The 25,585-nt window shown below is 43.9% G+C and overlaps 2 protein-coding genes across 5 annotated transcripts in view; one reads left to right on the top strand and one right to left on the bottom strand.

Annotated features, from left to right (window-relative positions):
* The window catches only part of RhoGAP68F (Rho GTPase activating protein at 68F), a 126,408-nt gene extending 112,400 nt beyond the window's left edge, over positions 1 to 14,008 (top strand). For all 4 annotated transcript variants that reach the window (XM_084583810.1, XM_084583809.1, XM_084583812.1 and 1 more), the window contains exons 13-14: positions 2,046 to 2,152; positions 6,405 to 14,008. In XM_084583810.1, coding sequence (XP_084439936.1) covers positions 2,046 to 2,152; positions 6,405 to 6,575 — 278 coding nt within the window. In that variant the 3' untranslated portion in view covers positions 6,576 to 14,008. The remainder of the gene's footprint in view (positions 1 to 2,045; positions 2,153 to 6,404) is intronic.
* A 6,244-nt stretch (positions 14,009 to 20,252) lies between these two features.
* On the bottom strand, positions 20,253 to 24,833 carry LOC146174627 (zinc finger protein 593). Its single transcript, XM_084583804.1, has 3 exons — positions 24,567 to 24,833; positions 21,012 to 21,074; positions 20,253 to 20,404 (listed from the first exon to the last, which is right to left on the bottom strand). The coding sequence occupies exons 1-3, from the start codon at positions 24,758 to 24,760 to the stop codon at positions 20,287 to 20,289; spliced, it is 375 nt and encodes a 124-aa protein (XP_084439930.1). The 5' UTR covers positions 24,761 to 24,833; the 3' UTR covers positions 20,253 to 20,286.
* Between the last annotated feature and the right edge of the window lie 752 nt (positions 24,834 to 25,585).

Raw genomic sequence — 25,585 nt, 5'->3', positions numbered from 1 at the left:
CTTAGCGCAGTTTCTTCAGTTTTTTAACACTATTTTCTTTCAAATAATAGGGTAAGGTCGAGTGTGGTCTTAGTTACTACTAATGTTACTCACTTTTGGTGTTGCAAATGTACAGAATTTTGATATAAATCTTTTATTAAGTTGCAAAAGCAGAATTTCAGCTTATAGCCTGCACCTTTTGATTTTTGGCATTTTGCAATAAAAAAAACTGTAACAGCTAGTGGACTGAAATTCTGCTTTCAGTGCTTACTTATTTTTGCTATTTTTTCCACAAATGGAAACAAATACAGGAGGAAATGGACACAATTTTATTCTTTTTCATATAATTTCAGTTTTCAGTGAAAACATGCATTGCAGCTAGCAGCTTAAAGCAATGGGAAGGAAGCTCATCTGGAATTTCTCGTCTTCTCTTTACCTGGCAAACCGACAGAGAGCGGAATCTTCTAGCTACCAAATTTTTAATTTTTTTTCAAAGTAGCAAACTATGCAACAGATGTGGTTCTTTATTTCAGTCCACTAGTCCTATGTTAAGTAACGTTCGCGAATGGCTGACACGGAAGTCAGACTTGAAGGGGTTTTAGCCATCTCGGATGGCTAAGAGATGAACTTTGCTTTGTGTGTAAAAACACTTCTTCGCCTTCTTTTGGAGTCACCAAAGCAGAACTTCTGTTTTAGGCTTGTCTTCTGGAGCATAGCGAACGTCTTGCTTGCATCTCTTTTTGTGACAGCATTTACCGTACTTACTCGCATAATGCTCGCACCCCCAACATTGGCCGTCAAATTGGAATTTTTTTTTCCTCGCATAATCATCGCACTACCAATATTACCACCGCGAGAGTTGTCTGCTAGTAGTAACAAGCGCCATCTTTGGAGTGCTACTGAACCTAGCTGGCCTCGTTGTGTTTGCGCTACCAGGCGGCAATAGCGTGTTCGGGTAGATAATCCTCATCATCATAGGTTATGCTCTTTTATTTTTTTTTATACCTCCATGATGCTCGTAGTCGTCGCCATTGTGCAAGGTGTCTCCGCGTCTCGTTTTCATTGTTCCTTCGTTCAGTCTGTATTACTTGCTTTGTTCCACTGTCTACCGTGTTCTTGGTGCCGCATCACGGTGGGGCGGTACGCAAGTTATACAGCTGCTTTTAAGCTGACAGCTTCCGAGTATGCGCTACAGCATAGCAACCGTGCTGCCAGCAGGCACTTCAGCGTCAACGAGTTCTGCGTAGTATGCTACTGGAGACTGCGATTGCAGTGTCGACACGGACTCGGATCAAGTCTCTGATCAAGAGTACAATTGTATGGTCTGCTGTGAGCATTATACCACAAAACGCGGGGAGTGATGATGAGGCTGCATGTGGTAATAAAGCGCTTTAGCAGTTTGTGCTTTTGCGACCCTGTACTTTTATAACAAGGGTAAGTTCTGCTTGAAAGTAATGTTTTGGTTATATTTATAATAGCTGACCTAAGAATCCCGATTCGCATCTGATTTAAATTTGCTTTTAGCGCACCAAAACATTTGCTCAAAACTTTTCCCCGCATAATTATTGCACCTCCCAACTTAGTATCAATTTTCCACGAAAAAAAGTGCAAGCATTATACGAGTAAATACGGCAGTAGCATCACCTGCCACGAGCCTGTCCTGCCAAGTAGTCACAATAGACTTCCCTCAGTGGCCATATTTACGTCAAAGTGTGCAGATCTTCTGTGCAGTAATCCTGCTTCTTGCGGCTTTCAAAAATTATGTTGTGTGAAATTAAAGCTGACATGATTATTTTCGCAAAGGAATGTTGATTTCATTTGTGGCCGATCTTTTGTTCACAACCATATTTTCTTCATAACAAAGTTTTGTATATTTGCTCACAAATTCATCGCATAGGCACAGTTGGATTGCAGCGTGTGCAGTTTCTCTTCAATGAGAAATTAATTTTTTGCCAAATCTTAGCTGACTGTTTTCCAGACAATGCTCGGCCAATTCACGCTGGCATTTCGTCTTTGCTCCTTGATGAGGCAACTGACGCACCTCTTTCTTTGCGCCTCTCTCCCAGAGCTGGACCAGTCCGAGAAGCTGACTCAAGCGCGTGCCTTGCTCCTGGAGCGGCTGCCCGAGGATAACTATGAGCTGCTCAAGTACATCGTTGAGTTCCTGGCCAAGGTCAGCCCCATTGCAACGCCTGTCTGTGCAGAGCTCAGTGAGCACACAAAAGTGTATCACTCAGGCTTCTCGAAATATCTGCAAATACTTTGATGAAAACATGAATTGGTGTAGAATGACATGCTTAGTGCTGCAGATCCACGGTGGCGCAGTGGTTAAGATGCCTGACTATTATGCCAGAGCACCCGGGTTCAAACCCGACTGTCGGGGCTGCGTTTTGATGGAGGTGAACCGTGTGCTATGCAATGTTAGTGCACATAAAAGATCCCCAGGTGGTCAAAATTACTCCGTAGCCTTCCACTAGGCACCCCTTTCTCTCTTTCCACTTTCATTCCCAGCTTCCTTCCTCTCCTTACGGCACGGTTCAGGTGTCCACAGAATATGTCTGACAGATACTGCGCCTCTCCTTACCTGTAAATCAATTGTTACTATTGGTGTCGCTGATATCACAGACAAGGCAGTCAGACATTTGGTTATTGAGCCCTCTGCAATTCTCATTGATGGTGAACTATATTTTTGGCGTGGATGGAGCCCGAGACTTTTATGTAACGATCTTACGAGATGTTGTTACACCTTACATTTCGTGTAGTTAAGGGGCTGAGATGAGAACACAACTTGCTACTCAGTTGGATGTGTCTTGTTCTTTCTCCTTCCATAGCACCACAAACATAACAGTTTAGGCAGTTGTTGTGGGTAACTCCGTTGCTCTGAGCCCAAGAGCAGTGCTTGTAGTGTCAGTTTTAGAATTCTCCTACCATGCACGAACCTAAAGGTCAATGCATGGTGCAATTGTGACCTTGAACGCTCGTGCTGTGCAGCAAACATAGTCATCTTCATCATCATGCCCAGGGACGAGAGCGCTATGCTATTGCTGCAGCTGATCATGCCTCATTAAAAAGTGCAACACACTCTCGCGCTATGCAGTGGACGTCGTCCACATAGAGGAACATCGAAGGAGTGGCACAGATGGAATTTGATGAAGACGATATCAAGTTCCATCTGTGCCGCTCCTTCGTTTAACCTAGGCAAGAAACAGCATACACATGCGCCATCTGGCTAAAGACAGAGGCAAGATGTCAGAATCTCCGAGCAATGAAAAGCGAGACTGTAGCTTGTTGCCGAGAAGCTTACCAAGCGTGGAAGTGAGCCAGAATCGGAGTGGCAGCAGCGATTGTGGCCGATGGCTAACGCTTGTGAAACTTACCGTAAAAACCCGCGTATAATACGAGTTTTTTTTCCAACTTTCAGCGTTCCAAATTTCCGCCTCGTATTATTTGCGGATCCCAACCAAAATGTCAAAGTTTTGCGAGAAGTTTTGGTTTCGTTGTTGCCGCGTGGCTACGGCTTGGCTTTGTTATCGATGTGCGGCTACGGCTTGGCTTCGTTGCCCTAACGTGGCCGTACCCCGCAGTGGCCACGACGTCGAGGTGTCGTCTCTTTGTTGTTGAGTCGTCGAGTGCGCACAGCATCAGCGCATGTGCTCTCGTGCAAACCACGGTTCGCGAAAAAGTGCACGCTTTTTTCTTTAAGTGAACGAGCAGGATGCCAGGGTCTCGGAAACAGTACTCGGCTGCTTTTAAGAGAAAGGTGATTTTAGTTGCTGAAAACATCGGCAACAGTGCGGCCGGGAGGCAGTTTGGCGTCACCGAGGGAAGCATTCGCGGATGGCGACGACAGAAAGAAGCCCTTTTCGCGTGCAAGGGAATGCGAAGAAGCTTTCGCGGGCCAAAGAATGGCGCATTCCCGGAAATTGAACTCGCTCTGACGGAGTTCGTACGAGAACAGCGAGCATCGCATCTAGCTGTGAGCGTAGAGCTTATGCAAGCAAAAGCTAGGGAGCTTGCAAGGGAAAAGGGAATTCCGAGCTCCGCCTTCAAAGCAAGCAAGCACTGGATACATCGCTATATGTGCCGTGCTGGATTCTCGCTACGCCGGCGAACCTCGATTTCACAAAAGCTGCCCGAATCCTTCGAAGAGCTGCTGGTGGCTTTTCAGCGCCACGTGATTTCTTTGCGAAAGACCAAAAACTTTCAGCTGGGGCAAATAGGCAATGCTGACCAGACGCCGGTTTACCTGGACATGCCATCGCCCCTCACCGTCCATGAGAAAGGCTCTAAACAAGTTTGTATCCGGTCTACTGGAAACGAGAAGACGCGGGTTACAGTCATGCTATCGTGCACGGCAGACGGCCGCAAGCTCCCGCCCTATGTCATCTTCAAGCGCAAGACAATGCCGAAAGGTGAGGAGCTGCCGAAGAATGTCATCGTGAGATGCCACGAAAAAGGTTGGATGAACGAGGATCTTGTCCTCGACTGGGTGAAGTCAGTGTGGTGCAAACGGCCCGGTGCACTGTTGTCCTTTCCATCCATCCTCGTGCTGGACGCGTTTCGTTGCCATTTGGCCGACTCGGTGAAAAGGCTGCTAAGCGACTGCCGCACAGAACTTGTTGTGATTCCGGGTGGGATGACCTCACAACTTCAGCCTCTCGACGTTTGTGTCAACAAACCCTTCAAGGACGCAGTCAAGCGATGCTACGCGGAATGGATGCGGTCAGGTGAGCCTGCAGTGACGCCGGCCGGGCGGCTGAAGCGAGCATTGCCAGCCACGCTGTGCAAATGGATTGTGGACGCGTGGGCAAGCATCCCAGAGGAGCTTGTGCGCCGTTCGTTTAAGAAGTGCGGCATCTCAAACGCCCTCGATGGCACAGAAGATGAGTACCTGTGGGATGATTTGTCCGACAAAGAAATTTCCGAGGAAAGCGCTGCTGAAGATGAAAGTGATTGAAGTGTGAGGTCCGATTTCAATAAATGTCTTGTTTTTTCTCTCTCGTATTATATGCGGTAAAAACTTTTTTTTTCCATTTCGCGTCTCCAGAATTTCACCTCGTATTATATTCGGGTTCGTATTATACGCGGGTTTTTACGGTAGTTCAAAGATAGTTGAACCTCTACAATTTTTTGCTTGCGTGCATGCGGCCAGCCACCTGCAGTGTGACCAGCAGGGGAAAATTGTGCAGTTCAATCAACAATGTGATGAATGAATCAGAGTAGTGCGAGAGCGTTTCCCAAGACACATTTTGTGGTGTGATGCATACATGTTTTTGGGAAAGTGCTCAGGGGCAAATTATTGCACCATGTATGCCTTTACACCTTTCTTGCAAAGGAAAGATGTAAAATAATGAATTTCAAAAAAAAATATTAGCTGTGGTTTAGCTTGTAGTTAAACCTGGAGTTATGCGAGAGCAATCTGCGTGGCTACGCTTAAATTCGGCTTGAAAGTAAAGACATGGCTATTGCGCATAGTAGTTTATTCTATGGTTTCAGCTTTATTTATGCCATAGGGGAATCACTTGGCGTACGAGCACCCCTTGTCTCAACGCTGACCATTCTCATTCGGGTGTGAAGACTTCTAGTGGTATGGCATCGTCTCTGCATCCGACTCCGGGGCACACTGCCATCACAGCGTTCGAATGAATCTTCTGTCCTAGCAACTCGCTCTTGTCGATGGCCTCCGCCAACTACTGAGTTATCTGTCTTCTTCTTCTTTTTCTTCTTCTCCTTCGCCTTCTTTTTTTTCCTCAACTTTATTTTTTATTCATCTTTTTCTTCTTTTTCTTTGCTCTTCAGACAGGTGCGGCAAAATAGCGAGTAGTTTTTGCTACAAAAATGTCTGCACACAGTGGAAGCCGCACTTGAAGCTCACAATAACAATTTGAATCGCATCCCTTGGCAAATGCAGGTCTGGCTCTGCATGACAGGTGCACTAGAATGTGTGAGGCTTGCTTACTGATTCCAACTGGGACACTGAAGACAAGTCCAAGTTTGCCTGCATTGATGGGGTGCTTCATTTTAACAACGGATGTCACTTTCAGTGAAAATGGAGCTTTTAGAGGCTAGAAAAAGCCAGAAATACTAATGGGAAAGTGTTGCCATCACTGGCAAGCTTCACAAGTATTATACTGCGGGGCGTTCATGTTTTTACCATAGATGCTAGACTCTGTTGCCATCCATTTCAAAATCGTGACCGCGGCATACATGTCACAAATTTTAATTGAGTTGTGATAAGATTCCAAATGCAGCTATTTTCATACAGCATACTTTGCTGCTGGAAAAGCATCACTACATACATGAAAGGAATGATGGCATTGGTTTTCACCAGGTACAAAAACTGGATCGAATTGTAGTTTGATTGCATCTTCGGAGAGTGGCCGACTGGTTTCAAATAGTGTGACGTTCTCCCTCTTCTCGCGCAGGTGATAGACAGGAGTGACCTGAACAAAATGACGGCATCCAACCTGGCCATTGTCTTTGGGCCCAACCTGCTGTGGTCGCGCCAGGAGCAGGCATCACTCAGCTCCATCACCCACATCAACCAGTTCACTGAGTACATCCTGCGCAACCAGCACCTGCTGTTCAGCAAGTGACCGCCTCCTCGGCACCACGTTGCTGCAGCCGCGAAAAAGGAGGAGGAGCCGCTGGGCGGCCCTCGCTCAGTCCACACCGTTGCGCTCCAGTGTCGTTTGCCACTCGGTCCGTGTGTGAAGACATTCCGCCGCCCAGGAACCGAGCCAGTTATTCTCGGCTCTGTCATGTTGGCCACGTCCGTGCAAATCACTGGACGGGTGAGCGTTTCTGAGTAGCCGAGAGCTATGAAGTCTAAGGTTTCATGAAGCCTCGTCTGGTCAGGCAGCATGTTCATTTCAACCAGGAAAAAAATAGGGCAGCGCCGACAGTGTGAAGCTTTGACACTGGTCAGCTCTGCCCTTATTTTTTTTTTTCTGCTGAAATGATTTTAGGGGTAAAAGCGTCAAGTGTCCTCAGTTCCGTTCCTTGGTTGCACCAGTACACAGTGCTTCACTACAGGTCGAGGCTTTAAAAGTATGCACACTGATTAGTTTAGGATTTTTATTCTTACTGACCGCTTCATCATCTCCGAATGGTTTAAATGGATTGGTCAGATCAAAACTTGGGGGAACAGAGTTTTGTAACTTGTCTGAGAGCTCTGGCCCTGTGTGCATCATTCTGGGTACACTTGTGGGAAGAATAGAGGTTTGGTCTAGTTGGTGATCATTCATGTTTAAGCAATGGCGCTAGAGGACAAAGACGGGAGTGCTGTAGCGTGTCCCTTCATGCTCCCGTGTTTGTCCTCTATTGCTGTTGCTTAAACATGAATGACACTTAGGGGGTTCTACACGAAAGTTTCACAGGCTAGCTGTGGCCATTCATCTATAATACGGTCTGCAAGAGAGTGTCTACCTTGTTCGGTAACTGCTTGGCAGGAGCAGGATCCAGTCCACCACGTGTCGTCCACACTTGTTTGTCGGGATGGAACCGTCCCTTGCTTGTTGCTTTCCGTGTTTAACTAGACGCTCACGCACGTCCTTCACGCACAATTGCAGTTAGTGGCCAGGAAGTATTGTCTGCATGATGGCAAACACCGAAGGGCTCTGGACAAAGATGACATGGACTAGCGCCTACTACCAACTAAATTTAGTCATTCAACCATAGAGTAGTTTTATGAGGAACCATCATGATGTCACAAAACCTACACAAATGGCAATTAATGACATCATTGCTCTATCCTGTGGACAGTTTAGAATGAAAGCATAGACATTAACCACTTGTGGTATGAGTTGTGTGGTTTTGTTGCATTCTGGTGGTTCCTGATTTAGTAGCAGGCACCATTTCATTTGATTCTTGTTTCATATGCCTGTGTATTTTGCACTGTGCAGTCAGTGCAATTGTTGACCAACCATCTGGGAAGTCTGCCTGGCGTGCCATAGTTGTGGAGCGTGCAGTTGTGGAACTCGTGAGAATCTCATCTGCCATTCTGGCTGAGTTTGTCTTGAAAAGGAGAAAGAGCACTGAAGAGGAAGGGAAAAGGCACTTAGGCAGCATCTGATTTTGTCTTTGAAAGGGGGCTCGCATAGAGTGTCTTCTCGTAGGGTTTGTAACACTCCTGTCGCACTGGAGGATTTAACATCATTTGAACCAAATGTCTTTCAGTTTCTTTTTTATGAGGCACAAAAGACACTTGAAATATTTTGTAACATTATAATATAGTGCACTAGGCCACCAAAATCTAAATAAAAGGTAAAGTCACCCCTGATAAATTCGATAAATGTGAACAAACCATATGGCTGCCACAGTGGAGCGTAGATATATAATAGTAAAACATTGTTAATTCAGAGTCATCGGGGCCACGAAAAATATTGAAGAATTAACTGGGTTTTCCAGTTAGCCAAACATGAGGGGAAAAGTCGTGGCCCAGGCAAAAAAAAAATAAGCCACAGTGAAAACGTGATGCACACACACCCCTCTCCCCCAACCACTTTTTATGCTACCACCACACTTTGCTTTGTAGTTTTTCAGATGGCATCACGGCATGCCATCGCTTGTAGATTCTTCCTATGAAAATTTCTACTGTGTGCCATTTACCCGGTCTGTCCACGCTGGTAGCCACTTTCCCTGAAAAGGCGTCGGCAGCATAGAGGCAAACTTCTCATAATTACGAGAGCATGCATCATGCTGGAATCTGAAACTACAGGGCCGTTGGCACTTTGGTTTGCTACTAGTCATCTGGCCACACAAAAATAACGCTAGTGGGACTCGTGTCCCGAGCACAATTTTGCCAGTAATTAATCATTTGTATTAACTCCTTTTGTGCGTCTCACGTTTTCCCTTGTGCTCCACTATGGGCAACCAGGCCGTCCATTGGAATGCAGTTTTCTTCTAGCGACATATTGGTGAAACCGAGAGGCTCCATAAACCGATTTCGTGGGTGTTGCGGCCGCTTGTCTTTGCCAGTTTTGTTCACATGACCTGCCTCATTCTTTTTGCCAGTTGTTGTAGTGTCTTCAGGGTTGCAATGGCATGGTCTGTGTCCGCCCGTGCTCACAAGCTGCAGATCTGTGGTTGTTTACCTATTTGTTTACCTGGCACGACTTTTCCGCCCAGTCAAAAAGACCATTTTGAACTGGCCTAAACACAGTTTCAACCAACCAGCATCGCATTGGTTCCAGGTGGCTTGCAGTCAGCTCATGTGGGTTTCCAATAGACTGCAGTTGCGTTGTTTCCAGTTCCTTTTGCTCCTAATTTTTACTCGTCGTCATTGTGTCCAAATGGTCCAAGTTTAGAGGATTTTAGTAATGCTAGTATTCATTTAATCATTCAAGGCATATAAACAGTGAGAGGCGAGGTTAAATTAGAAAAAAAAAGCATACAAAACCAGCATCCACAATATTGATTCGTTCTCATTAGCACATAAACACTCTCACCCAGGCTTTCTCATAATGCTAGCAACATTGATTTCCTGGGAAAAAAAAAGAGGGCAGTTTTTGTGCAGTTGACCAGCTCCATCCATTTAAGGCTTCTCTCATAGCCTGAGTTGCTCTGGAACGTTAAACCCCATAAACTAACCAATCATCAATTTCAGGGGCTGATTTCAAGATGGTTGCAAATACATGGTACTGGGCGGCATTTTTATTAGCAGATACCTCTGTACTTTTGTTGGTAGTAAGAAAAGTCCCGGAGCCAAGGTTAAGTAAAGTGATGGATCTGTCCACATATCACACACGTCCAAAAGTTGTTGTTGATCTACTTAAACCAAATACTCCTTAGCTGTCATTTGCACTGTTATAACGACATCAGCACCCCTTTGTGAAAAAATCTGAGGCTCAAGGTGTTTTCAGAATGTTCCCCGGGGATACGGCAGGAAGTTTGCTACTGTGACGTCATTTTTTTTTTTTAGAGCCAGCCAGTTACGGCAAGCTTTGTTAGCAATGCTGTTGCGATCTGGCAAGTAGCTCTGTTACTGACGTGGAAGGTTATTAGTGGCAAACATATGCAAGGTTATTAATGCAGTGCAGCGTCTCCACCTAGTATGCTGTGCTTTGGCCCTTTTACCAGCCGGCTTCTTCACAGTCTGTCAGGCTGCCAATGTTGGAGCAATGCTGGTTTGCTATGCTAATGGATATACGTGTCCGTAAGGTCTTCTCCATTTGGATTGGTAGCCAGTTAGCACCACTATTTCGCACGCTCGTAACATTCTGCAGACTGGAGGTTGACCAGCATCAAAATTTAAAGCAGCGCCTGTCTAGTTCATTCAGAATCACTCAAGTCGTGTTGACGGTAGGTTTCTTGAGGTGAATTTTTGTCAGAGTAAAGAACTGCAGTGCCGTCCACAACTCAAAGAGGCCTGCCTAGAGAAGACTATGCAGGTGCCTCTTAAGTTTATTCTTTGTGCATCACCGCTGCAAAAAATCACTCAGCTAAGTTATGTCCTAACTAACATGAACATAGTGTCCTCAAATATATCACAGAAAACCCACCTGTGTGTGTGTGAGAAATTGCAGCACGAAGAAGATTCCTGCACAATGGTTCACACTGGTTTCGTGAAGCTTGCAATGTGAGAAGCTTCATTTTCGCTATTAGAAAATTCAGTCCTACATATAGCCTTTACAGCTTCTTGCAAAATTTGTTGCAAAATAGCTATGATTTACTTGTCATATGTGTACTCCTTCTTGATCATTCACAAACTATATCAAAATGTCGCCTCGCTTCTTTAGCCATGTACCTAAGCACAATTTCATTTCATTGTTACATGTATTTTTTTCTGCAGCTGCGCATAACGGCTGCCCTGCTGCCAAAATATTCGTTCTCGAGCTGTTCCGAGCAAAGACCAAAGCCTCTTTTTTTCTTTTCCCAGTGGTTTTAGTTTTTAACCTGACAGGTACGTAACATTTCAGGACACACTGCTGAGATGCGGGAAGCCTAAGCGTGATTCTAGGACGCAACATTGTTTTCCTTGAGGGCAAGCCTCTTACTTGCATTTTCTTTCTTTCTTTTTTTTTTTTTTTTTTTTGCTACCAAAGGTTGCCCTGTTACCGAAGGATGTTGTTCTGGGTATGAACACCACCTGTCAATGTCTGTAAAGGTCCTTTTTCTTTTTTTCTTTGCGAAATGGCAGCCTATATACTGCTTTTCTTTCAGTTCTAATCCGCGGATAAGGACTTTTTCTCTCGAATGTGAGCACGTTTGCCCCGTCCCGTTGAGCTGGTACTTGTCACCTTACAAATGGCACATACTATTGGCAGCAAAAGTTCGCGGAATGTGATTTTTCAGAGAAACATTTATCGCAGCTCTACATGCTACCCAGTAACTGGGTATTGTCGCCAGAGGGGGGTGTGCACCTCCCTTGGCACCTTGATATATCTCAGGTACTGAGCCAGTCTAAATTTTTTTTTCTGCACAACCATGTCTCATGAACTTTTGCCGCTGATTGTGTGTTTACCAGACGGTGTAATCTCAGATTGGGGAGCTTTTTGTTGCTGTGCTTTTGCTTGATGTGTACATAATGCCTAGAACTACAGTTTTCACAAACTGAGAAAGAGCCGCCGCGTCGCGTTTGCTCATTTTTTTCCCTCTAGTCACCAATAATAGGCAGGAACCGAGTCTGAGACTGTTTTCTTTTAACATATCTCTACACATTTTGTTTGTTGGGAATGTGCACTGTTTTCTGTGGATAACACTTTCTTCTGTGAATAGTTGGATGCGTTTTTTTTTCTTGCTCTCTGCATAATGTGCAATTCAGGTCCATTCTTATAGTTGTATGTATATTTGCTGTGTTTTGTAGAGATTGTAAGTGTACGATAAATGCAAACGAGAGAAAGCTGAGCATTGCGTGAATGCGTGTGATGTAAATGCCCATTTATGGTGCTCTGGGTTTCTCGGTTGCGAGTGTTGATAGTTTTTAACGAGCTGCTGCAACAATGCGTACTTTGATATCTGCCAACTCTAGTTGACTTCCCTTGTTGGAAGCCGCACAAGATCTGTAGAGTTTTATGCTTGCCGGGTGTATACAAAGTTTGTATGTGTGCTTCAGAGCTTTTGTGTGAAATGTTTTAGATGCTCCTATTGAGTTTTGCACATGCAAACCTACAAAGGTGTTTAGCATGTTGCTAATCTGGTGGCCTATATTATATTTAATTCAACTGTTTACTAAATTTTATATATGTACGCTAATTGTAATTGCTAAGCAGCCTCACAAAAAAAACGCAAAAAAAAGCCCTGCTTATATTTATCGTGTATAAATAAGTGTGAGGGAAAAATTAGTAGTCACTTTTTTTCTGTTTGGCCAATTAAAAATTATCAGGTATATAACAGAGGGTGTGAAAATTTGGGAACCAAAGGCCTTCACTACTCATAGTGTGATGTATAGGGTCGCTCAACATGAAAGGGAACTTTAAGTATAAAAGATTTCTCCGTAACTATGTGAGAGAATCATATGCCATCCTTTTTGCTAACTAGAATTCCTCTTACGCATAGATGTCCTGAAGTCATATTCAACTTTAATAGAAAAATGATGATTAAATTTGTCTTTCTGTGATCATTCCCTTTAACACTGAGTGACCCTGTACTTTAGTCGAGAGAAAGAAACCTCCTTGCCTCTGGGTGAGTATAATTTGGGGAGCTTGAGTGATGCAGCTTGGAAATCATTATGAAAGGAGTAATTTCCACAGCCTTTGCTAAACAATGCGTCGTTTCGTGTATGTGTGTAGATTTAAGGTCACAGTATATAATTTATGCGCACTTGCTGTAATAAATAGCCAAAGGAAACAAAATTGGCACAATTTCAAGCATCCACATCCATCTGCTTGCCCAATTTCTTGGTAAAGTGCCTCTTGAAGCGCGAAAAGCCATCTCATTTTGCTATAATTTGCTAACATCGCACAAGATGAGAAACTGTCAGATAATTAGCAGAGAGCTCGTGGTAATGCCAATGTAAATACTTTGCGAGAAGTTCTAAAAATTTATGCCTTTGGTTTTCTCAGCCTACTGCCATCCGCAGTGCACAATCACAAACCCAGGTGAAAAAGTGTTGCGTTTACCACATTTTGTCCCGCATGTAAGAATATGTTTGAGAGAAAGTTATTTTGGCACCACACAGCTGGAACGTCAAGTATAGACACGGTAGATGTGAAGGGTCTCCATGAATAAGCCTTCCAATTCAGGACAGAGCCAGATCTGTGAGCCAAGTCCTCTGTGAGCCAGGTCCGCCCACAACCATGGTTCAAGCACAAACATGTTCTAAAAAAATCTGCAATGAGGGACAAAACAGACACCAGCTCACTTTAGAGCAAAAAATTGGCAGTGTCGAAATGCCACCCATCTGCGTAGTACTGAAACTGTTACGCACTGTTAACTGTTGCACGTTTTGCGTTAACCTTAGATCAGTTTTGCAATTAGTATAATGAGTGGCAGCGCTGTCAGTGAAGGGCATTCTTTCCCAGAAGCCGGCCACATTGCTTTGCTACCACCCAAAGACAGTAAATGACGACACAAAGTTCTGTCAAGTGTATGAAAGATATTTTTTCTTGGATGGCTTCCATTGTTTGAAGAAACTTCGAGAGAATGACGCCACGTTCGATGTGGCCAAATTAAAAAAAAAAGGCGAAGGAAACAAGGTTTCACCGATAGTGAATGTTCTAACAACCACGGTGTTGCTGGTACTGAGCACACCTCATTGAGGACTTCTTGGTTCTTTTTAATGCCTGAGCAAAAAGAGGAAGACCATCACAAAACAGCACAAAGCATTTGCTGATGTCCTGTATCCACTGAACAGAGCTTTTTTTCTTCTCTCTGTACAAATTACTAATGTGTTAGATATGTTGACATGAGACAGAGGTGCATATATATATAAATATATATTACATGTCTATATGTACTATATCAAAGAGAAAAAGATGTATGTACGAAAGAACAAGAAAACTGTTTTTGTATTGTGCCAATGCTGCTGTGAATGCAGGGAAGGGTCAGTGATGCCATGCATGTAAATAAAAAACACTGTCCTTTTGCAGATGGTTTACCTTACTTGGTCGCCAAGGACAAAATGCTCCAAACCTCATTCCTTGCATTTTGTCACGGCAGTGTTTTACACTGCAGACTTCTGTTTTTAAGCATTAAATACTTTTGCCTCTCATTGTCAATGCACCATCAGTGACCTTGGTGCCAGAATAGGGAGAAACGGAGGCAAACTGGAAGCTACCTAAACACTAAACATTCATGGGTTACCTCTTGTTTCCCACATACTGCACTGCACCTGGAGCAACACGTGCATAAACAAGTGTTCATCAATTCCCATGCAGAGTAAGGCAAGCATGAAGAAGTCTACAACTCTGTTGTGAAGCCTAAGGGATTCACTCTCATTCGTGGTGATACTTATAACTAAGGTGACAGCACTGCATTAGTTTCTGTCATTACAGAATACACGCACTGGCCAAAACTGTACACCATGTGTCACCTGTTAGTATGGACAGTAACAAGCTCTAATTTGCTTGCCTTGTCACCGATCAACAGTGACACTAATTTCCAGTCGTGTGCATACACTGAAAGCAGGTGTCGGTAATCTTTTTATGACGGTAATAATTTTATGATTTGATCTACTCGATTATGGGAGAGGCAGTTTGTTTTTTTGTTTTTTGCCCTTGCAAGTCAACAAGCTTTTGTGCAGTGTAATATTAATCCTAAAGTAGACTGATATTTAGCTCCTTTTTAGCTAAGTATTGTTTTGCTTAGCTTTGCCACATTGAGCTAAGCTTTGAGTCAACTTCTACTTCTCTCATAGCACCGCCATCGTCACAATCATCAGTAACAGCACAGACATGACAGTGTGACTTTTATGTAGAACCATGTCACATGATGTTCACACAGCTTTCACAGCTATAAGTTTTCTTATGACAATGTAAATAATGAAGCTACTTTGCCAGTAAAGCAAGTTTTATGCTCACAGTAAAGGTCGAAAGCGAAGTCTTGGGCAAGGTTAGAATTTAATGTCAGAATTCACAATCGTTTTATTAGAATGAAGGAGGCGTAATTAAGGTCTTTAGTTCGGCTCTTCCAGAGGAGATGAAGACAACAACATCCGAAGCACAGCGGGAAAGACTGGCAGCTTAGCACTTGAAGAAACCAGTCACCAAGATGGCGCAGCAATCGGCGAAGCGGATCTGCTTGCCTCGACGTGGGTTTGAAACCCACTGATAGCAAGCTTTCTTTTTATAAGTGGCTGCTTGAAGTAAGCGTCGCAGTCACCTTGATGAAATTTAAGCATGCGGTTAATAATGCATTTTGCATAATTTGACCCGCACACCGAATGTTTTTCTCAAAAGAGAACAGTAAAACATTTCCAGGCTCAAATTGCACACCTCATGCTCTTTGGTTTGACAGGCTGCCATGAGGATACTGGCTTCATTTACAAGCACTCAACAGGACCAATTGTGGGTTCGGTGATGAAGCTAGCTGGTTATACAGCTGAGCTGACTGAATGTTTACTCTCACTGTCTTGTCCAACAGCATGTCTATTTTGTCACCGACACTCGCTTATTGCACAAAATATTGACGACCTGGCTTCTGCTAACAAGACTGACCTTGAAAGCAAGCAGTATAGTTTGATGGCTGGAGTGAAAGCTCCAACGATTCAAAGCCATCACTTTGCTGAGCAAAGTGCATCAGGTACCTTCAGCATCAGCATCAGGTACATTTGAGCAAATGTGGTGCTGTTTATCATCAGCAAAGTAGAGCTTTGTCAGAATCTCTCTTGTTGTGCTTGGATGCATGGATGCAAATGCGCAGTTACCCCTCTCGATGAAAATTGCTCTGGCCAGACGGAACTCTACCAGGCACATTTGGCTCTCTAGTGCCTGACGTGGGCTGTGCTGAATGTTGTACGTAAGAGATTGTATACTTGTTATTAATTATTCTTGTGTAATTTTGCAATCAGTTGATTGTTATTTTTAAGCAATGGTGTTTTGGGCAGTTCAACTGTTTTTTTTTCCCTCTAATTTATTACTTGTTATATATAAAATATATTGATAATAGAAATTTGGTTACTGGTAATGAATGAATGAATTATTAGCAACAAAGGCTACAGGGGTGAAGCATCCATGACTGCGATTGCGTCAAAGTTTTTGGCTGCACGACAAGGTGCCTGTCTACCTGGCGTATGCGTTCTTTGTTCCTGGTGTAACTATAGTGCCATACATGGATGCTTCTTGCAATGAGTTATACCTAGCTACTTTGTTGTAGTAAAACACAGTAGTTTCTGGACTTCAAATGTTTATTTTTTTTTTGTTGACAGTTGACAGAAAGATACCTGAAACAATAAATATTAAAAATACAGTATCTTTAGACAAAACTTACAACTGCACCCACGACAGCACCTTACCCTCTAGCGCTCGCATTAAGAGAGTGCTCAGTGTAGTGGCTGACGTCGTCACGAGGAAACATTGCAAAACTGGTGACAAGTTTGAAAAAGAGCTCCTACTGAAAATAAATGTGTAAAACGTTTTAATCAATGCGTCACTATTGCAGTTTGAGCAAGTTTGTGTTGTAATACAGTTTGAAGAAAGGCATTGCAGCGGTAATCTATTACAATTCTGTAATTATTCAGTTATGGTTCTAAGGTGGTAAATTACCACTCGATCAGTTGCAATCCAGAAGGACTAATTGTAATCGTAGCTGGTTGCTTATTTTTTATAAAGTGTAGATGACTGACTGGCCTTCCAAAAGCAGATCTAGCCCGCATTGCAGCGTAACTGTGCACAAGCCTTTTAACGTGAGGGCACTAGGAGTGTAGTGAATGTGAAAACTGTTCAGTCTTCACCTGCCAATTGTAACATGGTGTTTAGGACTTCCCTTTTCACCTGCCATGGTTGGCAGGTTGGGACAAGAAAGTACTACATATTTAGAGGAGAAGGGCAAAGAAGGAAGTGGCTCGACTAGGCAAATGGCTCAGCAAAACTGAATCACAGAAGCAATCACAAACAGAAATAAAGCGAATATATTCGGAATAGATTGGCGAGTGAAAGATTGGAATCGGAACTGGGACAGATCCGCAAGCGAAAGAGATATAAGATCGCAATTCCTCCACATCACTCAAACTGATTGCTCGTAAATGCCTTTTTTTAACTCGGCATCCATGAAGTGTGTCAAGGCACATACAAAGATGGGGAGACTAGCTGCGACTCTGCTATACAGAAGGATGCAGACATTTATGTGCTCAAAGGTATTTGTAAATAGTGGGATTTTAAAGGGCAACTCCGAAGGTTTTTCAACATACTCACATTCAGGTAAAAAATTTTACTGTAGGTTTTCCTCTCCGCTCCTACACATTCTGCCAAATTTAGGCACCGTGCGATAATTCCATCACGTGCAACTCGATTTTAAGATGTGCGGTTTTTGTGGCCTCAGTTCAATTTCTGTGGGCAACACTACGTTTGTGACACAAACATTACTCGTGGTATTGTCCACGCCCCGCGTGATCATGAAATTGTGAGGCCTGTATTGGGCTACCTCAGGCATTTCATGTACCACGTCATGATTTCCACTTTATTTCCAAAGCACGTGCGAGTGTTTTTCCAATGCTGTATGTGATGCCACCATTTCGTCAACTGGAACGTTTCTGACAACGAAACCAGTTTTGGTTTTGACTTGCTGTTTTTTTATTTTAAAAACAGTTCTACTTCGAATTTCAAGAACCATTTTTTTTTGTGTTAGGGTCAGGACACATCGAGGAATGTAATGCCATCAACTCAAAATGATGTAAAAATCACCGAAATAGTCCTTTAGTGTCCCGAAGCGACATATAAACTATCATAAGAGGCTGGACTTGTCAATTTAAACAGCAAAAAAAAAAAAAAGAAAGAAAAGAAATTTATGCTGAATTCAATTTTGTTAGCCCTGTCAGTATTATTCGTTAGCAAGGCATAGCTAGCCGGCAGTTGAGTGCGAGTAACACTGGAATTATATGGGGAAACAAGTCTGTGATGAGAAGCAATGCAGTTGAACAATTTACAAGTGTTGTTCTGCTAGGTTATATGCCTCTAAAGACTGAGAAGCACCCCATCTCTTCGCTGCTTGCAAGCTAAACAAGCACCTTTTACTCACCACCATCACCCACTTTTAGCACTTAGTTACACTCTGTTAAGTAGGTTTATCATCTGCCTGTGGGACACTGGCAAGATACCATGTATGGGTGTCACGAAAAAGCATCATGTTCTGGCTACCATGACGACTGAGCAGCAGTCGTATTACTGCTGTCTGCAGGCAGATTGTGTGATGTCCAAAATTCTCATGCAACCCAGTGCAACAACCCAAATCAACCTAGCTGTTTTAGGTAAACTTCCGCTTGGACTTTCTTTTTGTTGCGAAAGGGACACTGCACTAGGTCTGAGCGATTTCGCGGAGCCCCGGAGAGCCCCAACTGCGCATGCACAAGGAGCCAATGACGTCACACGGAGCACAGCTGGAGAGCCATGGCGGAACCGCCGACTCCTCCGCTGCGCAGGTGACTCAGAGGTGCCGCCGCGCAAGCGCCAGGAGGGAGTGACATCACATGATGCACAGCTGGCACGCCGAGGCCACTGCAGACGCCTCTGCGAGAATGGCGAAAGCCTACCCTTCCTCTCCTATCATTTGCTTCTCATCGTTTGTCTCTTATCGGCATTCATTGCAGTGCTACATATAAATATAATTGCTTTACAGAAAAGGCACAGTATCTGTCACACTTTGTCCGGCAAGTGTCTTTGGACGGTACACCACCGCTGCTGTCGCGTGGAGTTCCATAGACGCGTTGAAGTCTCCTCTGGAATGCTGACTGTGCCCCAGACTGCAGCACTCCGTTTGGCCCCAGCGGCTGTCATGCTCTGAAGGCCACCCCTCTCTATGGAAAGCGCACCGCGTTCATCACATCTCTCCTTCTAGCCACCCTACCATAGTGGAGGATTGCAGAGTAATTCCGACCATATGGGGATCTTTAATGTGCACAGACATCACACAGCACACAGACGCATCTCCATTTTGCCTCCTCCTGCATGTGTTTGCATCTGATAATGTTCTTTCTGTGACTAAACAAGTGTTTGGCACAGGACATTTGTCGCAACTTTTTTTTTTCATACTTTGTGTTTTCTTCATTGCTTGTATAAAAACCTGCATTTGGTATTGTGTTCCACTGGTCATCTGTCTATGTTATCCCTCTCCTACTTGGGATTTCTTTTCAGCCTGCAGTATTGTATAAAGGAAAAACAATTATGGCTTCCTACATGTATCACAGTTCCTTACTTTCCCTGAAACACTTGCAAAATGACAGTGGGGGCCACGGATCCTTAAGGCAGTGATTTATGGACTAGATAAGAGCTAGACGTTGAAAGTCAATAAAAAAACGGATATGCCAAGCATAAACGGCGTTGCTTTGATTCAAAAGTGCAGCACACGAACAGACAGCAGACAGCTCGGACAGCAGACAGCAAGCACAACAGGTACAGTATGCATGAAAATGATGGTGCCACTGTGCAAAGGCTGTCGAGAATGATTTGTGAAATTATTCATTGTACCATGCTGGCCATTCATCATACCATTCATCATATCATGCAGCGCTTGTTTGTGTACTTCATAAGTCTGTCTTTTTTGCGCTGTCTACCCTCAATGGATTACCAATTTGCCTAAGCGTCTGTTTTAACCATGCTGGCAGAATGATCATGTGCCAGAGCCAACTTAATGAATGCGTAGCTGTAACAAGAAGACTACTAAAAAAAGACTAAAAAAAGTTGCATTGCTTGCCGCACGAATGTTTTTCCCCATTCATTTTCCCCTTTTACGGTAAACGAATGGAATCGACTGCCTGAAAGAGCAGTCAATGCCCCATCCACCAACTTTTTATCAGCCTGGTTGAAGTGTGTTTTCTGTGAGTTTCGTTACATTTTTCACTATGTTTATTATGAATTCCATTGTATATTAGATGCATTATTTTTCATCATTGTTCCTTTTTTTTTTTGGCCCTGACTTTTCTTCCTCATGACACACAATGTTTGTAATCCCCCTACAATAATGCCCCAGGGGCATTGTAGGTATCAGTTCAGTTCAGGCGTTCAGTCGTGTCCGACTCTTCGTGACCCTATGGACCATGTCACGCCACGCTTTCCGGTCTCTCACTATCTTCTTAACATCACATAACTTCATGCATAAATAAATAAATAAATAAATATTTCAGAGTCAATGATTGCTCTTTTACGTTGCACTGGGCTAAAGTAGTAATCAACAAAGCCAAGTAAACAGGGACCATTTTACTTCCACTCGACACTACTAGTCCTTTGGAGGTTGTGATTCCACTTTGCGCCTTTTGGGCGGAATGTAATTGCCCATGCCGGCAGCAGCTTCGGCTTCAGCTTGGCTGTATGGTTCTTCTTCCAAGGCCTTCAACCTGGGTAATTAAAAAGAACAGTATCCAATCAAGTTGAAGCTGAAAAACGTGGAATGCATTGCACAGTCCGCAGAATCTCCAACTGGTGGAAACCATTACAACAGGAGAGGAGCATACTGACAACCCCGAATGGAGCACCCTAAACACTTCTCAACAGAGCTCTCTCTGGTGTAAACAATGTGACGCCAATAAGGCATTGCCCGATGGCCAAATTGGCCAATTTCAGTCTTCTCCCATTCTGATTCTCCTTGATAGGATGCACGTTTTGTCCTTTGGTCCAGTAACACATGCTCTGACAACGTAGGCCAGGAGAGGTCTATTCAAGAGTGCATAATGCACGCGTAAGCACCGGACTCTGGAGACAGTGAAACTTTGCCTCAAAACGCTTTGAAGCAAAGGCAGCCAGCCAAAATCTTTTCAGGTCTGTAGCAGTGCTGTTGTGAACAATGCCTGCTAGACTGAACAGGTACAGACCTGTAAGGGAGCACATTACAAGGTCCAGCTACAACAGGCAGCTGAACAAAACATGCCTCGTGCCCACTATCTTCAAGAATTGCAACACCAAACAGTAAGGCCTTCATTAGTGAATGAAACGGAAGTCGCTTACCTTCGTTTGTGGTTCTTGCTCTTCAAGTGGTCATTGAGCGAGTTTTTGTCCATGAAGTACCTCCTGCATAGAGGTGGGGAAAACAAAAGATGCACCATATATGCCTCCCTCTCCAGACAAGTGGAGAGGGAGGTGGCAACTAAAGACAAGCAGACACAGAGCAAATGCTAGTATCCAAGGCTTATTGGTTTACCACAAATGTGCCCCAGTAATGTCAGTAGGGGATTTTTGTCATGTGGGCAAAAGGTAATATAAAAAGAAAGGACAAGCAAGAGCAACATTTGTTGAAACGAACATCCGAGTAATTCATAATGTGGCCCCAACCATCCTCCACTTTATGAAATTAAGGTTCTGCGCATATATTACAGTAGAACCTCACTACGACAAAACTGACTGGAAGCGTGAAGAATTTTGTTGAAACGGGAACTTCGTCGTGGCAAATCCTGCCCAAAAACACTTTCTGCACACTTCACAACTACCATTTATTCCCTAAAATGTTGGTTCTCTTCGTTTGCTTCCATCCTTAAGATACCAGCGCCGTGGTGGGGTGCTCACACTCGGTCAGCAGCTGCATCGCCACATCATCGTCGTAGGCACTAATGCAATTACGAACGACGTCAAATGTGTGCATCACATCAAGTGTAGGAGGCGGGGCCAGTGCATCTCCTATGTCATTACATCACATATCATTACGCGTCGTTACAGTAAATCGGGCCACTGCTGCGCCACCGCATGCTACATTGTACCTGCATGATCTAGAATGGATTCGGATTGGCTGTGGCTCCGGCTTGGCAAAGCAGGCCTATGCCTTGTCACAAGGTGGCCTGCCAAGCCTCACTCAACAATGGCACCCCTTTATGAGTTTGTTTAAGTGTGCTGCCATGGGCACATGTTTTTGCTGAAACTAAGCAGCATGCACGTACCAGATGTTTAAGTCGGTAAGCTAACTTCATGAGAAAAATTTCCAAGCCCAGCTCACTCAGCGAAAATGTCGTTAAAGCGAGAACAGGCCCAAAAAATGTTTCATTGTAGCAAGAACTTTGTTGCATTAACTTCTAAGGCTAGCTGACGGGGAATTAATATCTTAGTGAAGCGAAAATTTTGTTGAAGCGGCAGATGATTGTATTGGGGTTTAAATGAACACTGCTGAAGTGAGATACTCGCAACAATGAGAAATACACAAAAAAAGTATAAAAGGTATGCCATGCACCAGCAAAAGCATTTTGTTGACAATGAAATAGAAATTAGAATAAGAATTGCAACGACAGCTACAAGAACAGGAGTAATTAGGATGCGCTTGTGAGAATCTTGTTCCCTGTGTTGGCAAATGATGAAAATTATTACATATGTGATCCAGGATGCACAGAAATTTATGCTACGACAAAGTGAGCGTGCACGTTTGCATTATTAGGGTGATTTCTGGCGGATATGTGAAAAGCTAGTGCAGAAAGACAAACACAAAAGGAAAACGACAGAAAAGTGCCCACTCTATAATAGAAAGATCATCAAAACTCCCGTATCAATAACAGGGAAACCAAACAACACTACTGCATAACAAAATTGCAAAGCTAAGTTGCATCTGAGCACTCAACTGCCTGCTCATTCATGAACAAACTGTTTTTGTGCACGAAATTTAACATGTAACAGACCTGGAATACCAGGTGCTTTTGCATCTATCCTTCGTGCACCCTTTGATACCTTTACCTCAAGGCAGTGCAAGGCGAGGAAGGCTCCCAGAAACTGATGCAGGAGTTTGCAAATTCTAAACCAATGCTTTTGTTCTCTCATGGTATGGCACATAATCAGGAGTGTAGCCATAGGGGATGTTTCAGTGTCAGAACACCCCTCGATATTTTTCGAAAACAACCCCCCTCCCCCCTTCCTTCCTACCTCCTTTCAGCCTTTCCTGGTCCCATTTTTTGTTTAACTGACAGTGTAAACACTTTCACAAAAATATTTCTGCCTACCCCACTGCATGTTATATAAGTATATTGAGTTTAATGCATCGAAGTTGACAGAGGCTATGATAGGCACTGCAGTGAAGCACTCCAAATTGACTTGGTCTACCTGGAGATCTTTCAACGCCCTCTCTTACATGGCAGTCCTTTGTATTTTGTCTCCATCAAAACATGGTCACAGCACACAAGATTTGGTTCTCTGCTCATCAATCAGTACCAGGTGCCATACTCACTAAGCCAGCACCATGCACCATGCCCAGGAAAGCAAAGGTTCACTACTATGGCTTTTGTTATGCACACTGGATCAATTTTACATAAATAGCATGCACAATTTCCTAAGCCATCACTCCACAGATCTGTCGTTAGATTTTCATTTTCATCTCCTCAGTGTGCAAAAACTTGAGAATGGCCCAAGCCTCGCAGTTGGTGGCTGCAACTGCCTGTAAAATGTGATTCAACAGAGCCAACCATAATCCAAATTGCAGCCACGTGTGGTGCAAACACATGCTGCCCTAACAACTACCACCATCACCACATTTTGACACACCGAGCCCTTTATCATGTACACACTCAGCATGACACTGAACAATGTAATAATGAAAAGTAATTCATTCCTAAACACAGCAACTGTGTCTATTTTACAACTTACTGCACAAATTATGTACGAGCATCCAAATTAAGTTATTACAGAGCAAGCACAGAGTGGCATTTATGTTTTGACACACACACACACACACACACACGCACGCACGCACGCACGCACACGCACGCACACACACACACACACACACACACACACACACACACACACACACACACACACACACACACACACACACACACACACACACACACACACACACACACACACACACACACACACACTGTTGCTACTGTCTGGCACTGGAAAAATTGTTAGGCCCTGCACGTTTGCACTGAAGCAAACGGCATTCGTGACCATTGCTGTCACCTCTCCCCCCTCCCCCCTCCCTCCTCTCCCAATCAAGGAAATATGCGGACGCGCTAAACCACTGCTGGCGCTTTTGAAACTATTTACATTCGAGTTCTGGAGAAAGCCTTCACCATCTTCATGACATAACTAATTTGGACAGCGCTTCTAGTTCTCGCACAGCGTTAAAATGCTCCTATGAATGCCTTCTTTGTTTTGCAAATGGAGAGAGCTGGTTGCTGCGCTCTCACGTGCCCATGGGTTTTTCAGTTCTTTGTCTTCTTATCACAGAGTAACTGAACATTTTAGGGCTACAGGCAAGAATGACGGCATTTTACTCAAAGCTATAAATTCGGCGCTGTCTAGTCTTTAAGCAATACTGCGGTCACAGTGTAAATAAGTCGTCTCCAGTACAGGCACTGAACACAGGGATTTTCAAGACTTCTGTTAACGAAGGGAACGGCAATGAGCCACATCAAACGCCAAGAAAGCTCTGCTGAAAGAACGAAAGCGATCGCGTTAACACACGTTCTCAAAACCTGTTTGCCGAGGCAGACAAAACAAACCATATAGGAGCAGCAAAATTCTTTCACATATTTGGCTGCACACATCAAGCAAAAAGGAATCAGAAAACGTAACACTTCTTACGCGCAGTGAAGACAGTAGAATTGTGCATCGCCAGGCATGTCGTAGTCGACCTCTTGGTTCAATAGCTTTTCAGCGTTCTCCGGCTGCATGTCAACATGAATCTGATCAATGTCCTTGGCCCGACGCTTTGTCTTGTCTTTCTTGTGCGAGGCTGTGTAACCCTTGTGCGTTTTTTTCCTTCCGTAACGGGTCATTTTGACGGATGCCGAGATCTGTCGCGCACGCTTACACAGACAATAAGCGTAAAAAGGGCGCGGCCATCTTGTATTTCATTGTTGCCAGCAACTAAATCCTTGGGTGGCCACATTTAGAGACAGTGGTCCTTTCTCTGGTGGTATAGTTGGTATAGTCAGTATAGTCTGACCGGTGGTTCAGGCAGTTCCAGTCGTTCCGGTGCCTTCGGTAATGAGAAGTGTGCAATCGTGAAATGATTTTACTAGATAACTGTAGCATAGTAAAAGATCTATAACCAAAGAGTTCAGGAAGAATGCAGAAATCAAGTTCATTATGATGATTATGACGTGAATAATGAAGGTCTTGATATAGGTGTGCTTGATTTCAGGGCCACTTATTACCCCAAATCAAACCCCGACGTCCTGTGACGAAAGATCCAGCTTTGTCGAAGGTGTATCAAAAGGGTCGTCAAAGCTTTGTCAAAGGTGTATCGATCACCACCATCACCTCATGACCATGCGCGGGTAATTCAAACACGCCTTTAGGATCGCGCAGTACTAGTGGATTGATTGATTGATTAATTAATTAATTAATTGATTGATTAAATAATTCATTAATATATGATTGATTGATTGACTGATTGATCGATCGATTGATTGACCAACCGACCGACCTACCAACCCACTGAACTTTATTTTCCACCGATGTAGGAGGCCCCCTCCTCGCCGCTCTTGGCACGTAGGCCTGAGGAACGGGGGCCAGACCCCCGCGACTAATGCGTTTGTTATTCGCAGCCTCAACCGCCAGGCTGATGGCTCGCTGGTCAGCGGCGACCTCGCTTCGCC

The sequence above is a fragment of the Amblyomma maculatum genome, chromosome 11, assembly GCF_055883805.1.
Source record: "Amblyomma maculatum isolate TAMU_Amacu chromosome 11, ASM5588380v1, whole genome shotgun sequence".
In the NCBI taxonomy this organism is placed as follows: Eukaryota; Metazoa; Arthropoda; class Arachnida; order Ixodida; family Ixodidae; genus Amblyomma; species Amblyomma maculatum.
Note: the sequence above shows the minus strand (reverse complement) of the source record. Positions and strands in the feature narration are given on the sequence as shown.